Here is a 19,943-nt window from a genome sequence, read left to right on the forward strand (position 1 = left end):
AAATTTTTATAAATAAATTGCCCACCAAATTCACAGGGTCATTTTGTTTATTAATTTTTTATTTATAAACAAAAAACAAATATATATTTATAAAATTGTTGCAATATTTTTCAGTCATTTAAATAACATGATAAAAATAATTTTTTATTATTTGTATATTTAGTTTTTGCCTCATAAATAATAGCTTATTAATTATAAAAAAAAAATAAGAAATAAAATTATAAATCAAACACAACTGACACCTGGCCATGTGGCTTGTTTAATATTACGATATTTAGCACATTCATCAACGACACCCTGTGCATAGGGCAATTGTACAATATTCAAATCATAATTTGAATTAATTAATATTGCATTAAAATTTGCTATTGATAATTTTTTTGTAATTTCGTCATTATTTGTTTGTGCTGCTCCAGTTATTGGATTTAATGATGAACATCTTGTTTTAGCTAATATACATGCTGATGTATTGACAAATAATTGTGCTTGAAAAATACTTTCATCAGGATTTTCTGGTACCATTTCTTGCGCTTCCTCTATGCATGATCTTATCTAAAAAAAAAAAATAATAATCAACCTAAACAAACAAAAATTATCTAAATATTGAGCGATAAAAATTAAAATTTAGGGCTGGGAAATAGATAAAAGTTCTCATCCTAGCTGAGACAGCACTTTGTCCAATATTGTAAATTAAAAAAATTTTTTTTTTTCATTATTATTTTTCTATTACCTTGATTGACATAAATCGCAATAATCTAACTTTTTAAACCATTGAAATAATATTTTTTTTTCAATTTAAAAATTCAATTTTATTATTATTTTTTTTTTCTCTATTTTGACTTTTAGTTTAGCCAAGTTTGTTTGTCTATAGTTAACTTGTTACATGATGCTAAATTTAACACACAAAAATAACTCTCCGGCTTGAAAAAAAAAAAAGAAATTCTAATTGAAAAAAAAAATATAAAAAAATTACAATATTTAAATTTATAAATTAAATATAAATTTAATTTTTTTTCCACAAATTATATATAGTTAATTTTACGCAGCTATTAAATATATCGAAAAAAAAATATAATTAATTTATTTTATTAATTAAGAAAATGTTTGAATAGAAATAAAATTATTTCTTTGAATTTTTTTCTTGGAAAAAATTTGAATATATATATTTTATTTAAATTGAAGAAAAATATAATAAAATTTTGAAGAATTATTTGGTTAGTATGTAGAGCTGATGATGAATAAGGCTACCCCGAGGATCAATAGGTTCAGCTTCAGGTCTGACAGTGCTTGATTGACTCTTTTTTCACAATAATAAAAATTCCCCTCCATGCGTAAAGATACTTCGTCAGAATGACAAACACTACGTTGCTTGTTTATTGACCTGAATTTTTCACCATAATCCATCTGATCGTCACCAGGCCCTTCTGCATTTATTCAAAATAAAAAAAAAAAAAAACATAATAATACCAAGGGTCCTCATGTGTGTACAATATATAAAAAAAGAAAAAAAAAAACGTGACATTTCGTGTGTTTACATGATTAGAAAAATAAGTAGCTTGGTTTTTTTTTATTTTTTTTCCATGGAGTAATGCTAAATCAATAAGCGATTTTATTGATTTATTATTATCTTTTTTTTCAAACGGATATTTTGAATTTTAAAAAATAAATTATATACTTTACCAGTGAATCTTTGTTGACTTGACGAATGCATTCTAAAAATGTACAATATATTATTGCTGGTGTTGATTTTGACTCTGCATTACTCGTTGCATTCTTGATAAAAAAAAAATAAACAAATATTAAAAATAGCATAGGTAAATAACAATAGCCGGAATATTCTAAACATTAATTTTCCAGTTGAATAAATACAAAATAAAAAATATTTTTTGTAATTAATTTTTATCGGAATGAAAAAAAATTATGTAGATTGTTTTTATTAGTGCAGTATAAATTGGTATTTTTTTTTTGAATTAAAATTTATCATTATAAAAATAGCACAAGGATAAAATATAAAAATTAATAATTAATATTTCTAAAATTTTGATAGAAAATGTAAAAAAAAAAAATATTAAAATTGGTTTTTATTTTAAATATTTAGCTGATTTATTTATTTAAATTTATATCAATTTTCTTTGACAAAATTTGTCATTTATTTTCAAGTTGCTATAGGCTTTTTATTTTCCTGGAAAAATATTTTCTACAAATTCAATTTATAAAAAAAAAAATTATTTCGATTGTGGGAATTTCGTAAAGAGTATATATTTGATAACACAATTGATAAATAAATATAAAAGATTAAATTAATTGAAAAATAGAAATCAATTTAAGTATTGATTGAAATAATATAATAAAAATTGAAAATTGATTTACCTTCAAGTATGCACTACAATGGCCATAATTGGAATCGTCGAGATAGAGATCAGCACAGGCAACCATTGATAAGAGCATTGGATAACCAGAGGGTTTGTTGCTTGCCCTGAAGAAACATCCATAGCACGCATCTCTACTAATTTCATCCTCCTGTGAGTCATTGCACAATTGGTTCAATAGTTGAATTGTCCTTGCGCTATATATATTTACAAATGAAATAAAAATATATTATCTCTTTTTATCTCTCTCTCACTAGTTGAACTATTTTTAAAATCTCAATATTTATTTAAAAATATAATTGCTGCTAACTTGGTATAAGTTCCAGATAATATTTTTCCAACTTCATGAAAAGTCGCAACTATAAATATATTTTTAGTCGATAAAAATAATATAATTATACAAAAATTAATTGCCAACAAATATTTTTCCATATTACACTTGAAAAATCAAAATATTAATGCAGCTAAATTTTACTATCAACTAGTTTATATATGGGCTTTTTTTTTTTTTTTTCTATAATAGATTTATCGTGATGAAAAGGAGAAAAATAAAAAAAAAAAAATTTATACCGTGACTACCGGTAATTATTAATTTATCAGTATTTTAATAAGACCTGATCAAAAAATAACAAAAAGAAAAAATAAAAAATAAAATTCCATTAAGTATGAAAATGGAGCGTAAATTTAGGTCGTATGATTTATCACACCTACCGATCATCAATTTAAAAAGCAAACACATATATATATTTTCTATATTTTATTTCTTTTGTATATAATATAATTTGATTTATGAAATATAATGGCAAAAAAAAAAAAAAGGGCCGGGTGAGTATTTTCCCGCCCTAGAATTTCTCGTATATATAGCGGAAGAGATGTGATATACAAGAGAGGAGAGAAAAAGACACGGGGGGAAATATATATACAGAGAGAGGAAGCAATGTGCAAGGTAAAGTGTCAGAGGGGTAAAGATGAGTGCAGGATCAATACCCGTGCACTCGGATACTCTGCCAACCGCATCGTATCGTATCGTATATATATATAACTGAAAGATTGTTAAATAGGCTATACAATGTATACATGTGACCCTTTAACATTTCAAACCCACCTGAACCCTTCCGGTAACGAAAAGAAATTAAAAAAAAAATATTAATAAAAACCCCGAAAGGTAAATTGAATCGAAATAAAAGTTGAAAAAAAAAAAAAACTTTATATAATTTAAATTAAAATAAATCAATGAAAGAAAAAAAAATAAAATAGTAATAGTAGTAATAATAATAGTAGTAGTAGTAAAGTTGTTCTACTTGACAAAATGGCTGTTGATCGGCCATTTTGTTATCCAATACTTTGCTCGTACGTATTTTGTAAATTGTTGAAATATAAAAAAAAAAAGGATATTAAAATCGATTTTATACTATCCCTACTATTACTACAATGTAGCCAGTTTTATTTATCTCTCTTTCTCTCTCTTTAATTTCCACCCCTTTTGAATTTTCACTACGTCGACGTGACGTAGCATATTGTGGGAGGAAAAGAGGGTTAATACGGGCGTGTGACGTCACTATTGGATCGATAAAATTGTACGCTCTCGTTTCACATCGTATTTATACTACACCACCCCAACGGCATGGGATCGTCAACGTGCTTTTTATCTTTTTTTTTTTTTTCTTTCGGTCTAGGCTGCTCCATTTTTTTTCAACACCCCGTTTATAACACGCAATCATTTTTCACTAGAAAGGAAAGAGAGAAAAAAAAAATACAATACGACAAATATGTGAAAATTATTGAATTGGAATTTATATTAATTTCTTTTTTTTTTTTTTTTAAATAGATTATTATATTATTGTGTATCACGTAATGTGATGTATGAAAAAGGTGAAAGTAGCTAAGTTTGTACGGCATTGGTTGTAAAGTCGCCATTCTGTCTGGGTCATCGCGTGCTAGTGTCGACGGTTAGACATATGGCGCCGTATTGTTCATTTTATTCGCAAATATAACCTAACGAAAATTTTATATTTAATCAAATAAAATTATATTATATATATATACTGATAAATTATGCATTTATTGATTTATCAAAAATAATTATACATTAAAAAGTATAAAAATAAATGAACTATGATTTATTAAAGCTATATAGATTTTTTAAATATTTCATAAAAAAATATATACACTTGTTTTATGATAATATATAAACTTTTAATTGACCTTTTTTAAAGTTATAAATAATTTATTTTTTTAATGATAATTACAACTTGTATAATAAAATGTTTTTTTTTTATTTATTTTTTAAAAATATTACAAGTGTATATTATTTATATTATTATTATAATAAATTTAAGGGTGTTTAAGTAAAGTTTTGAATTAAAGTACGCATGAAGGATGGAATGAGGGCAATGAGGGTTCAAGGATGGGAGGATGAGGTGGCCAGACAGGGACTATTGATCCATCAGTATCCGCGCCCTCGTACTATATACAAAGTTAGTGGGATAGGCTCAAAATCTTTGCTCTCAAAATATATATATAACAAGCAATATTTAATATTTCAAAATACAAAATATTAATTTGACATTAATATACCCTCATATATATATTTATTAATATTAATATTAAATTTACAAATTGTTAATGTATTTTCCCTTCATCACAATTGTCCCGCATTAATTAAAATTAATATCAACCAAAAAAAAAATAATGTATAGCCTAGTTTTGAAAGAGCGTTAAAATATAAAATTCGTAGATTTTTAATTTGTACATAGTACTATACATCAGACAGATAAATAAAATGAATAGAAAAAAGGAAAAAAAAAATGTTTAAAGAGAGTAAGACGTATATATAATAAATATATAGGGGTCGTTGTCCTGGGGCGAATGAAATGCGATGGAGGAGGGAAAAGAGAAGAAATAAAAAAAAAAAATAAAACGTAAAAAGGAAGGACGGAAATTCTTGTCAGACGACGGGAACTGTACGGGGGCTTTATACGGCGTCTCTCATCGTCCTTCTATACTATACAATGTTGTATATAGTCAGGGCGGTGGCGATGCTTTAAAGGTGGAGCAGACAGTCTACATCAACGACACAGACGAGGGGGAATGGGTTCAAATACCCCGTGTGTACTATATGCGCGGGAATAAACCTTGTCTACTCTATACTCTACTCTCACCATAGACAAAAGAAAACTTGTCTCAATCTTTGCCACTTTCTCTCTCTCTCTTTAAAAAAGAAAACCAAAAAAAAAAAATTAAAACCCCAAAATCAAAATGAAAAAAAATCATCCAGACAAAGAGTTACTTGGAAATATAATTCAAATAAAAACTTTCTTTGGTTTAACTGCCTTTAATTTAAAAAAAAAAAAAAATGTAAATATAACAGAGAAGAGAAGAAAAAAAAAAAAAAGCCATAATTTCAAAACCCACTTGATAAAATCATTTAGAAGGGGAGTGCTAATTGGAATTTGTAGTGAATATCGATGCCGAAAAGGATATTGAATATCGTCTGCGTGTTTAACACGCACTATATAAAACATCGATGATGATTGGTGAATGAGATATATACTTTCCCGCCAATCCAGTCTCTCGTTTCCCGCCAATATGCGCGCGCAATAATACGCGTATATTTGAAAAAGCACCACTTTCATGATGATCATTGCGCTTCGTTTTATGTTTGCTTCTTCTTTTTCATTTTTACAGTCGTTTTTAATATTATTTTCTTTATTTTTTATTTTTTATTCAATTTCCCCTTCTTTAATTTAGCTTACCAACTTACCACGCATATCTTGGTCGCATTGGTTCGCTTACTAGGGTCTTCGGCCTCGGCCACATACCCGCAGACCTTGAATTCGATCACATATGCCACGAAATATTTTTATACCCATCAAGCAACCTTTGTTCCCCTATAATACTCGTAATTTTATCATAAAAATTATTTATTTAATATCATTATTATTTTTTTTTTTTCAATTTTATTTAATTGTATGTGTTTTTTTTTTTTTTTTTTTTTTGCAGATTGTGCAACGTGCCATAAGCGAGATATCATCAATTAAGGTAATGCAAAAATACATACTTATTTTTTAGTATTACAAAGTGTTATTTTACAAAAATTAAAAATTAAATTTTCATCATGAATATATGATGAAAATTATAATGATATATTTGCAAAAAAATGCTGTTGATTTTTTAAATTATAAATTTTTATTTTTGTCCCTGAAATTATAACCCGATTTAGAATATTATTATTTTGTAGTTTATCGTATACTGTACAATGTTAATAATAGCACAGTATATTTTCAATACATAGAAAGTATTTATTTAAATAATTAAAAAATAAATAAAAATATTTATACGACGATTACGATATCATATATTCATAGAATCGTTAAATCGTCAATATCTATTTTTGTTATATAAAAAAAATGTATATTATAAACTAATTACACTATCCTTGAGCAAAATAGTATTATAAATAAATAATAATAATAATAAAAAATAAGAGTTGTGTTTACATGAATTTTTGTTGAGGCAAATGGCGCATCGTCTCGGCTACGTGACCATGGCTGTCTATCCGGTCGGTTTATACACTGTGGCCGTGAATGGCCATTGTCCTGAAGAATGAATACAACATTTTGTAGTATTGAAAGAGAGAGGCGAGTAAATTTAAAAAACTCAAATCATCATAATAACAACAACAACAATAACAAAATAAAAAAATACAAATATTACTTGAAAAATTTTTGACTTTTTTTCATTTTGGAGCCTAAATTTTTTGAATATTTATTTTGGAACTTAAATTTTTTAATTTTATTATTTTCCATTGACTGAATTATATATTTTTTATAGCTTTTATTATTTTTTTTAATTATATTTCTCATGAAAGTAAATATTACAAATTTTTTTTTTCTTTTTTGTTTGTCATGGTTAAAATAGGATTTAAATTAGTTGTGATATTTTTTTGGTTGAGTTAATATAATCATAATAAATTAGAGAGAGACAAAAGTGACGGTGGCTGAGAAAAAACGAGGGCAAACACGCGGCATACCTTAACTTGTGTATACCTATGGGTAATTGTTACTCAAGCCAAGTTGAAAGTCGAATGCGGTCAAATTATCAACATCATCATTTTCGTTGTTGTTGTTGTTTTTTTTTTTTCTTAGTTATACACTACAATATTATAACACACACACACAGATTTATAAATACACAAGTAACATGACGTCATAAAAAAGAAAATTAAAAAAAAAAAAAAACGGTAAACAAATATTGCATAATACATGTAATTGACAAATTTAAAACGTAAAAATTAAATATTACATAATCTTCAAAAAAATATAACTTATATAAATTTGACAATAATATATCAATAACTAAAAAATTTAAAATTATTTTTATAAATTTTAATTAAATTTAATATATTCAATAGGTTTATTATCATTAAAATATAATAATATTAAAAAAGTTAAATTGAAAAACTTTGTAAGATGATTTGTAGAAAAAAAAGGAAAAAAAAAAAAAAATACTGCGTAAAAGGAATAATAATAGTATACAATAGTAGAATGAATGCATGATAAAATGAATAAGAAAAAAAAAAAATATAAATTAAATGAATTGAGGGGAATTTTACTGTTAGGTTTTCACACGTATTAATCTTCCCACTACACTGTCAGTCATTCATGGAGTCGTATCGTATCGTAGAGGAAGTGACTATATACGTTGTGACTCCAAAAAAAAAATAAAAAAATCAACGTGGGACCCAGCCCACAGCGTGACTCGTTGTTGTTGTTGTTGTTGTTATTGTTGTTGCTGTTGTTGTTGTTTGTTATATATATATAGGTGCAGCAAATCAACAGCAGCACTCTCGAGTTTGTTTCAGACCTTTTATGGTACCCGGTAAATGCGATTGGATATTATATGTAGGGTACACACAACCTACATGAATATACGTGGATATATCCGTACTATTTATCCACATTTATTGTTATTTTTTTTTAATTTTATTTAATTCATAATTAAACGTGCTTTATGGAATTTATTTTTAACTTTTTTTTAAATGCATTTTTAGAGTTCTTTTAATTTTTCAATGCCTCAACAACATTTGTTGGTAGAATTTTTATTTTTTTTTATTTTTTAATCTTTGGGTTACCTAAGTCTCATTTTATTTAACATTATGCAATTGACAAAGACGACCATCAACCTACGAAAGCATCAATGAGTGACTCATCCATTTTAACATTTTTTTTTTTTTTTTATCTAATTTTTTATCATTTATCATTGTTGAATTGAAAAATAATATTTAAAATATTATTTTTTTTAGCATTTATGCAATTATGAATTTTTGGATAATTTTTTTATAATTTTATTTCGAGATTATAAAAGATTAAAAATTATTTTTTATAAAAATATGTATAGTTTTTTTTTTATGGGCTTTTATTATATACTTTTTGATATTTATTATAGTGAAGTGTATAATTTTATATCCTGAAGTTTTTCGATGAAGTTTTTTGATAGATGATTTATTTTTTAATTTAAAGAAAAAAAAAATTAAATTATTATATTTATTATTATATAAATAATAATTAAATAACATTTTGCTAATTTTTTTAAATTTATCTTGAAATTTTTTTTTTATTAATATTCATTTTTACGAGTTTTTATTTATTTTTTATTACGATGAAAGATATAATTTGATATTATGAAGTTTCAAAATGAAGTTTTACAAATATCAAGTTGTCTGTTGGTGTGTGTATATATTTTAAAAAATTTTTTTTTCATTATTACGTTGTGGTTTTTTATTTATTTTGAAATATTATGTGTGTGTGTATACTTTTGTTTGATGAAATTGGGGTCGATGTACCTGCAGATCACGCGTGATCCCCACGAATTTTGATTGTATGAAGGATGTGCAAGAAGCCCTGAAGCCAGGTTGTTTCTTCAAAGATGCCACCTGCCGACAGATGTTGTTTCGTTCGTGAATTCGTAAACCAGCCGCCACCCTATTATAAAACCCTCCGCAACGTCCTGCCCAATCCTTTTTCCTTTTTTTTTTTTGCATCGTTAATATTTTTTTTTCTCAAGTTCATTCTCCTCCAAGTATTATTTTATATATATTTTTTTTTCTTCCCTACATACATCTTTGTTATAAATTGTAACATAAATTTTTATCTAATATTGTTTGCGATTAGATGAAAAAAAAAAATAAAATAACATTTATCTTTTACATTTTTACATTTTATCTTTTTTTTTATTTTTTTATTTTTGTCTAGTTAAATAGTTTTATTTATCAACAAAAATAAATATATTCTAGTATCACACACAAGTGGTTTTTTTTTATTTTTTTTTTTCATGATAAGATTTATACAAAAATAAATTTTAATATACTTTTGAATTATCTCACTAAATTTTATAAATATAATAATCACAAAAATATGTATTTACAGAAAATAAAAAAACACAATTTTTAATGACTTTTTAATTTGAATAAAATATATATTTATATAAAAAGATTGAAAATAATTAATAACAAATTGTCTCAAACCTCGAGGGTATATTTTTTTTTCGGGTCAAATTGTGATTTAAAAAACAAATAGTCATCAACATTAATATACGAGCTAAATAATTATTATAAATAGAATTTTTTCTAAAAATATATATTTACCTAAATGTAATATTAAACATGAATATTATATTTATTTAAATAAATAATCAATATTTTATTGTGACTGTAGGGTTCAAATTTTATGATATTATTATTTTATTTTTTTTCCTCCTTACGAAGAGCGCACGCGACTCACAGACGGCAGGTGTTGCGAGCTTCTTGCATCGAGCAGATGTTGCTCCTAAAACCTCAATTTTTTTTTTTTTTTTATTTATTTATTAATGTTTTTTTTTATCCTTACCACCTTTATTTCATCTGCCAAAGTATCAATGCAAAGAAAAAAAAAGCGCAAACATACGTCTGCAAAAAGAAAAAAATCTATTGATCCTTGTCAACCGGTTGGCTGTTTTCGAAAGATTTATTTACACTGCATAAAGAAATTTAAAATTATATATAGTTTTTTATTTTGTCTGACAATAATTATTTCGGCCAGGTGGTATAATTTTAGATTGTGACTAAAACGCGTCTCTCCACTAGGCGCCACAAATTATTTTCAAAACAGTGCGAGCAACAAAAATTATTTTTCTTTCTCTGTCTTTCTCTCCACCCAGACAATAATTTTACTTATATATATATTCCTAGATGTAATAGCATATATAAATAGATTGCCTATATTTTTAAAAAATAATAATAATAATTTTATATATAAAAATAAAAATTGTGTATTAACAAACACATGGAGAGAGAGAAGGTGAAAAAATAATAAAAATAAAAACATGAAAATTGTGATATATGTTTGTCGGTGTCTTTTGAGTTAAGACATATATATTTTAGCAATTAACAATAACACTAAATGTAATATAACAATCTGACACTTGATATACTATTTAACATTTTCACGGACCAACGAATTGGTAGTTACTTTAAAGCCACATGACAATATTAGCTTGGCAATGTTGCTGGTGGCCAATTGCCCACGTTGTTATTGTCGCATACACTTTCTAAATGTATATCTAGTTTTATTTATTATTTTAATATACTTTCTAAACGCCCCCAACAACTACAAAATATACATAAAATATAATTATAATTATTATCATAAACAATAAATATAAATTTTGTAGATTTTTCTATTTTTTTTTTTGTCAAATTAAAAATATTATTTATGAAAATAAGTGATAGCATTATTTATATATGAAAATTTATATTACATATTTATGGAGAATAGTATAAAGTTTAATTTTTATATATTGTTTAAATAATATAACAAATTTTTTGGATAATTTAAGAGGTGCAGTTTTAAATTTTAATGCAGCAGGTGGTCCATGAATTGTACATGAGGATCGTCTGCAGGCTGTTTTGTTTTGTTGCAAAAATAAATAAAAAAAGAAAATTGTTTTGGCTCACTTCTTTTCCACCTGCCGTTTTAATTGCTTGTCAATGGTATACCGGTACCAACATTAATCCGTGCGGTCTTCTCTTCATCCTTTTTTTATTTTTTTTTTTCGTTTTATTTTGCTCTGTTTTTTTATCTGACCCACGAGGATATATACACGCATTTATTAAGTCACACACCCCCTTAAAAATTTAAATTAAATGCTCATTTTACTTGTAACCATTGTGGATAAATATAAACTCAGTTTTTTTTTTTTTCAATTTTTAAATTACTTTTATCTTTGCCGTGTCGCAGCACGTGAACGACAGGTGTAGAATTTTCGTCGTCACATCTGCAAATGACAAGAAAAAAAAACAGAAAAAAAAAACTATATTCAAAAATCTATATACTTGTTCAATCTTATTTATCTTGTAGTTGTAATTTTTTTTTTTACTTGAAAATTATTAATGACTGAAAAAAAAATATGAAATTATGTGTATTTTAAATTTTAATTTAAATATTAATTAAAAATCAAAGTTGCAGTTGAATTTGTGTCACCTTGAGCTATCTAGATTATTTAGAAATAATTTATTTTTATTTTAAAAAATTTATTCAACAATTATACAGAAAAATTAATGAAAAAAAATTTTTTTTTCAATAAATTATTACATTTATTAGTCAAATGATTAAAATTATTAATAATAAATTAAAAATTGATTATTATTTTTTCAAAATAAATATATAATTCAATAATAATTTATTGTTTTATTTTAAATGTTAAATTTTTGTTGAAATTATTATTTATTTTTGTTGTAAAATTAAATTGTCCTGTTGTTCAAGTATATTTTTTGTTGAATTTTTTTTTTATTAGAAGAAGATTAAATTGAGCAAAGAAGGCCAACAAAATCATTGTGAAATAAACATCTCAGTGGTTATATTCGCATTGCGCAATATAACACCAGTTGTGTTTATACCGCCAATGTATACATACAATTAGGAGGCGCCAGTTTGCGCTACAATTACGCTCAATTTTTATTTCTGTATTTATAAATATTCTTTATTTTTTTATATATTCATGTGACTCTTGTCTCGATTCTCAGCATTCTTAAACGTGACGAAGATTGTTACATAATTCACCGAGGACATTTGTAATTTATAAAAAGATATCGCAAATATTTTTTTGCTCCAAATGACATATAAATTTTTTTTAAAAATACAGAAAAACAAATAACAAAAACATGAAAATATTTATTCAAATTTATTTTCATATCCAGCTGGTAAATGGTTAATTCAGTTGTACAAGTTTAAAATATTCTTAGAATTCAATTATCCATGAGAAAAAAGAAAAATAAAATTTTTTTTTTTTCATACATTTTCTTTTTCTCGGTTGTCAACTAATCCATCAACGTATTAGCAAAAAAATCCCACTGAGACGTACAAATAAGTACCTAAAAATTTTCACGCTAATTATTTCTTGCTGTAGAAAATATTTTCTCGTCAAATAAATCAGCTAAATGGTCTTGCTTAACTTTAACAACAAAAAAAAGAAAAGAAAATTGTAAAGAAAATTTCTTTTTTTCTATTTTGCAAAATAATATAAAATTTTACGGGTTGTAAAAAAAAAAAAAACAAACTTTCATAAAAAAATGTCCTTGAATTATAATTCGGGTAGGTCCAGAAGAAAAAAAAAATAAGAATTTTAGTTGGTGTCGGTTTATTTATTATTATCATTATTATTTTTTGTCGGTTAGTGATGATTTTGAAGTCGATAGATGATCCTGAGAATAGGCGCCTAAATATCTTCCCAAATTTCTCGCCATTGGCGCATCCTTTTTCTCTCCAAAGAATAAAAAAAGGTAAATAAATAATAAAAACATTGAAGAACAAGAAGAAAAAAAAAAAAAATAAGAAAGCCACATATTTTTATTTGCTGGTACCTATATGTTGTTGTGTATAGGTTATGTTACGTTTTATCGTTGGTGGGTCTCACGTCTGTTTCTAGCTCCTCAGGACATTTCCAAGAAAAAGGGTCGTCTGACCCTCGTAAATATCAAAAAGTCTCTTCGATCTTCCGACTCTATATTGGAATTTAACTAAATAAAATACAAAATATCAACAATACATATAAATCTTTAAAATAAAAATTTATATCAAAAAAAATATACATTTTTTTAGAATCCAATAAAGAGTCTTGTGTTATTTCATTGTGACTATTTCTTTTTTTTTTTCTTTTTCATCATGAAATGGTGGTGATAAAATGAATAAGACGATATAAAAAAAAAAAAAATAATAAATAAAGTATTAGCAGGTAGTTGGCGCCCCTGCTTAACACACAGGTATAAAAAATAATAAAAAAAAATTTGCATGAATGGGCCCTCTCTTGGGTCAGACCTCTCCATTCCTTTATTATTATTATTATTTAATTTTTTTTGCTTTCTCATCCAATATCTTTCAAGAGAGTTGGTTGGTTATGTTAACCTTTTTGTCGCGGTCACTATGAAATGGTGGGACTTGACGAGTCCCATCGCACCTATAACACAACTCTTCGTAATATTTTTTGTATGTGTTTGTCTCTTTATCTTGTGTCGGCATTTTATAATAATATTATTATTATATTTTCTTGGAATGAAAACAAAGAATGAAACGGTCAAACGATAGTTTGGACCAGCATCACAATCGACGCTCTCAAACAAGGCCCTAAATCATGAGTTTGCTCCCGTCTTTGACCTTGGCTTTTTTCTTTGAATTTTTTTTCCGTTTTTTTAACAATAAATAATACAAATAATAATATTCAAATAATAGTAAGAAACTATATTTTTAACGGACAACAAAAAACCAAACTAATGCTAAAGAAAATTTTAAAAGAAAAAAGAAATATATTTTCATTTCAATGGCAATGACCTTGACACTTTGTGAATATTTATTTACATTATTATTATACATTTATTTTGGAGTAAAAAAAAAAAATCTATCCAACATATATATTTTGTTAATTTTATTATTTTAAATTCTTTGTTTTTTTTTTGCTGTTGAATTTTGTACTGAGAAATTTTAATGGTGTTTAGCGTGCCGCCAAAGATGTTGAATCGTTCACGTATTGTAGTTGTTGCTCTAGAGAATGAAAGATAGTTGGAATGAGACACAGAAGAGACAAAGAAATAAAAAATATATATTAAAAAAAAGATACTGCCGAAATTCCGTTGGCTTGGTCCATCGGCTTCTTAATCATTTTTGCTCTCGGTTTCCTTTGTTTGGTCTACACACAAGTTGAACAAAAAAAATTTAAAAAACCACGCTGATAATGGGAAAAATAATGCAAGACAAATGTTTGTTAAGAGAACAATATCAGCTGATAATAATAATAGTAAAGATAGAAAAAAAAAAAAAGAGAGAGAGATAAAATAGAAGGGGAATCAAAAATTCCTGAGAGAGAATCACGATATCATCAAGTCTTGTGGAATTTAGTATAGTTTGTTTGTTGTTTAACCATGTACTATTATAGATACGACTGTTGCACACGAGAACCATTCACTTTGTGAATGAATCCCACTATATTTCCGTTTATTATAAACTTTTAAAAATACACGTGTTATATTTTTTTTATTCCTTTAAATATTTTAAAAAGGTGAAAACAATCATAGACGAATATTTTCTCTTGGATCTCCATTGATGTTAGTTGGTTTTTTTTTTTTTTCTCTGGAATTTGTACAGGTGTCTTGTCATGTTTGTTGATGGAGGATCTATTATCTCTCTTTTTTTTTTTTTTAACCATTAGGAGGTTTAAAAAATGCATCTTTAAAATTTAAATAATAATTATAATTTAAAAAATAATAAATAACATTGTTGTAATATGAATTATTAATTATTATTTTTAATCACAATGAAATGATGGATTTAAATTATTTAAAAAAAATAATAATAAAACGGACAAATAAATATATGCATTGTCAATATACAAGTAGATTTTTAAAAGTTTTATTTTTTTATTTTTATGTGTTGTCACAGTAAACAGGTTGATTAACTAAACACTCGTCAAAGTAAAACGGCATTCATTGACGTCATTGAAAGCGATGAGGATCGTGCAAAATTAGTCGTAAACAGATCCGAAGTCCATAGGTGTATATAAATGTTTTTATATTATACTTCGTGTTGGTCTAAAAAATTTCTCTTCTATATTTTTTTTTCCATTTATTTTCTTTTAATTCATTCACTCTTTTTTGCTGTTTTTTTTTTACTCTCAGTAATTTCTTATCGACAATTGAATCAAAGAGAAAATACCATAGAAAAATTCCCAATGAAAAAAAGTAAATGTTTATAAATAAATACATGGAGACACAATCAAAGAGCCAAGAGTTGATTAATTAGTTACTTTAAAACTTGCCGGATCTTAAATTGTAATCGATTATCCTTGACATAAATTTCCACCTTTGATCATGTTTATTTTATAAAATTTTTTTTTTTCTTCTTTCTCTTTTTTTAATAAATATAATATTTATTTCGTCGTATTAATAATTAATCGTAATTTTTATTTTTAAACTAATATTTATTAAATTATTAAATTACATTTTTATATACGCCCTTTTACACCTACAATAAAATCAAATTTAAATTAAACAAAAATGACGAAAAAAAAAATTTCTTTTTTTACAATTTTAAGCATTAATAAAACACATATAATTATAATAAAAAAAAAAGCATCATTATAAATAAATAAATATAATTAATAAAATATAAATCAGAGAAAAAAAAATTTAATTTATTAATTTATAATAATATTAATAAACAATACAAATATTGGATAAAAACAGACACATGCGAGAGTTTTGTCGCGACCCAAAATCAATATTGCTCCATTTGATAAAAATAAAATAAACTGAGGGGGGTCAGGGGTGATAAAGAACCTCATTCGTTATCGCACGTGTGTTTTGCATTATTTTGTGACGTAATGACAATCGTAAATACACAAATTAGACCAGAGAATAAAAAGCATTTATGTCTTAATAAATATTCAATTAAATTTTTTAAAATTTATTTATCTTTTTTTTTCCTTCCATTTGTTTATATTTTCATATAATAAATAAATTTATTTTTACAATAAATTTATATTTATTATTTTCATTTGTTTATGTTTTTATAATAATTTATTTATTTTTATTTATTTATTTTTCACTGTTTTTTAATACTTTTAAATTTATTTTTTCGATTTAAAAAATTTTTTTTTTTGGAAAAAAACTATTTTATTATTTAAAATAATATAAAAATAATATAAATAATAATATTGAAAATATTTTTAAAGGATTATTAAATTATTTATTTATTTTATTATAACGGTTTATTTATCAAGGTTATTATTTTTTATTTGTTACATCAACTTGGTTATTATTATTTATCCTTGAGATGGCGCATGTTAAGTCATTTAAAATTATTGTTAAACAAATAAAAAAAAAAATATAAAATTTATACTAATATAAACAAACAAACATGTGCATTTACGTATTTTCATTTTTTGAAAATAACACATAACAATATTTATTATAAATTAATAAAAAGATACAATGAATATATAAAAAAAAAAAATATAAAAACAAAAACAATAATACTTGGTCAATTGTTTATTTACAATATAATTGTTTATTATCATTTTTTTTTATTACTTTTTCATCCTTCAATTGAAAATAAAAAAATTTCTTATCAGTTATTGAGGATAGTGGGGGGTCTTGTTTTGACAGATGTGCATATAAAATGTGGGGGTCATATTATTCAAAATAAAAGAAAAAAAAAGCGCCAATAATTATCAGTAATTTATATTTGAATAATATTTAAATATTTATTTTTAATTTTACAATATTTATTTGCATAAATGATTTGCAATTTAAATAACCGAAAAATAAAAAAAATTATTATTTTTCATTTAAAAAATTTAAACAACAATATATGACAATGATATTTAATAATAATTTGAAAATTTATCATGATGATTAAAGCCACTTGAAATAATCGCTTATTCTGAGATTGGATTCCAATTGAATTGTCGGATTCAATGAATTTGATAAAGCTGTACATTCAAGAATTTTAAAATATAAAATAATACATATATACCTTGAAGATAAGAAAAATAATAATAAATTAAACAGAAAAAAAAATAATAAAGATAGGAATCATGTCGTACCTTGTACACTTAGACTGGCGTCAGGCTAAGATGATGATGATGATGATGATCGATATTTTGAAAATGCGTAGATGTTTAACATTGAGGGCGATGTACTGCCATGATCATAATGGAGCCTAAAAAAATACAGGGGGACAGAGGGGTCTATCAAAATATTGACATCCTGTCAGTGATAAAGTTGAGATTGACTGCCAAGAACATTCAGCTGAACCCCCTCGTTCAAATTGACTTATCTCTTTTTTTTTTTATTTTTAATTTAACAATTCCATTGTGTATTTTATTCTTCATCTATATATTCCTTCATTCAACTTTTTCCTCCAACTATTATCACACATTTTTTTTTTTTTTTTTTTTTTCCTCAACTGTGATTATTTATGAGGAAAAAAAAAAATCTATATCATGTATGGAAATTTTAGTTGAAGAAGCTTTTGTAATTTGTTTACGTTTCATACGTATCTCTTTAGATATTTATTATTATTTTTTTATTTTTATTTCCTTTAGTTCAAAGGTGCTTTAAAAATTTAAATGGACGGGGTTTTAAATAGGTCAGTTTTACCTCAAATTAAATTGCAATTAAATGGAGGAAATGAATTATTACAATATGGTTTTTTAAAATGAGGAAAAAAAATTAAATTTTATTTTTATCTTGTCAATAATATTTACTCAATAAAAATAAGTAAATAAATTATATAATTAATAATAATAAATATGTTTTTTGTTGTTATTTATTATTATAAATAATTGAGGTTTTTTTTTCGATTTATTTTATTTTTAATTTGCGTATATAGTAAATTAACTTTGATAAATTTAATCTTAATGATTTTATTTTTAAAACCGCAAAAACATATTTTTTTCAGCTTAATAACAATATAAATAATTAATAAAATAGATTGATTAGTTAACGATGTCATGACAAAGTGCAAAAAAATAAGGAAACAAAATTACCACAAATTTAAAAATAATTAATCACCGAAAAAACCCAACATTAATAACACATTTTCTAATCTAAAAAAAAAAAAAATATAATTATCTTGTTTATTGATTTAAAATAGTATTTTAATCAGCACACTTTAATGTTCATAAAATTTCCAAATAAATAAACACAAATTAGATGATAAAAAAAAAATATATAATCAATTTTAATTTCATAATATTTCAACATGAAAAATAAAAATTTCTTCAATCCATCAATTTAATCAATTATTTATAATAAAAATTCCATTACTATGAAAAAAAAAAACAAATAATTTCACGAAACACACAAATACAAGGAAAATTAAAAAAAAAAAAAATCCATTATTATTTATTTTCTTGTAATTTTATTGTTAATCACAATATGATTATTTTTATCTGAATAAAAATGCAAAAGCAAATAATCAATAAAAAAAAAACAATAATAAATAATTAAATAAACAGCTTGTTTTTATTTTTAAATAAAAATAATATTTACAATAATTTAAAAACAAAAAAATATTTGACATTAATTTTAATAACAAGTTAAAAAAAAAGTATGTGGTGAATCAAGTTGAAACATGGTGTCGTAGGTCATGCACATTCGATGAGTTTTGGGGGATGTGTTCGGTCGAGTCCTCGAGGCAGCAAGCTGACATGGTAACCCCACTGTATTTATAATCTATCTCTTTTTTTTTTTTTTTTTTTATTATTTTAGTCTCTTTTTCTTTCTCTTTTCTAGTCTGGTTTTGCGGTCTTGTTAGCCAATAACATGGAAACCCTATAAAAGCCTATGCAAGTTGTCTCTCAGACGGTTTACTAGTTAATTCAACAGACCGACTCACTGGCGCCATTGACACACGCTAAAAATTCCTCTTATAAATTCAATGTGTATATGTATTATGTATATATTGATGTATATGTTTATAACACCCTTGCATTTTATTTTCATGCATGTATTATTTAAAATAACAATAATACATATGCACACATGTGTATGCACTAAAAAGACTGACTGGAATTAAATTGATTGATTGAAATATGACGGTATATATGGGAGAACAAAAAAAATAATAAACAAATTATAATGATAAATAAAGAATTTGTTAGTCATACAGATATACATGATGAGACTGCATTTTTTATATCTGAGTCATACAATGTGCAAGATAGTTGTTCAAATACTAGTAGACCGGATGCAAAAGTAAATCTTAATAAACTCATGTTTATTTTTTACACAAACGATAGGCTTCAAGTATGTGTGTGTGTATGGTTTATATTTATATGCGTATGTCTGGCAAAAATAAATATATCTTCGCATTAAAGTTAAAAAAACCCAAGTGCCAAAATAAAAAGCCTATTTTAAAATATTATAAGCGTTTAATATATATTTATTCATGTTGAAATATTTTTTTCATTCATTAGATTGTTAGAAAATTTAAAGTAAAAATAAAATAAGTATCAATTGATAATAATGTATGTCCATGTAATTGT

The 19,943-nt window shown here is 24.6% G+C and overlaps 2 protein-coding genes across 4 annotated transcripts in view; one reads left to right on the top strand and one right to left on the bottom strand.

Moving 5' to 3' along the window:
• Positions 1–19,943, top strand: part of LOC122850106 (3-phosphoinositide-dependent protein kinase 1) — a 43,802-nt gene that overhangs the window by 1,263 nt on the left and 22,596 nt on the right. Inside the window, exon 2 of one of the 2 annotated variants that reach the window (XM_044149126.1) lies at positions 6,372–6,410. The exons of the other annotated variant lie outside the window; for it this stretch is intronic. Coding sequence (XP_044005061.1) covers positions 6,372–6,410 — 39 coding nt within the window. The remainder of the gene's footprint in view (positions 1–6,371; positions 6,411–19,943) is intronic. 2 annotated transcript variants of the gene reach the window in all.
• Positions 179–7,001, bottom strand: LOC122850179. 2 transcript variants are annotated; one of them, XM_044149255.1, is made up of 4 exons: positions 6,869–7,001; positions 2,371–2,566; positions 1,681–1,773; positions 179–552 (listed from the first exon to the last, which is right to left on the bottom strand). In XM_044149255.1, the coding sequence occupies exons 1-4, from the start codon at positions 6,895–6,897 to the stop codon at positions 226–228; spliced, it is 645 nt and encodes a 214-aa protein (XP_044005190.1). In that variant the 5' UTR covers positions 6,898–7,001; the 3' UTR covers positions 179–225. The 2 variants fall into 2 exon arrangements, with proteins under 2 accessions (XP_044005190.1, XP_044005189.1); XM_044149254.1 differs by lacking the exon at positions 6,869–7,001 and adding an exon at positions 6,133–6,232.

The sequence above is a fragment of the Aphidius gifuensis genome, linkage group LG2 (assembly GCF_014905175.1).
Source record: "Aphidius gifuensis isolate YNYX2018 linkage group LG2, ASM1490517v1, whole genome shotgun sequence".
NCBI classification, from domain to species: Eukaryota; Metazoa; Arthropoda; class Insecta; order Hymenoptera; family Braconidae; genus Aphidius; species Aphidius gifuensis.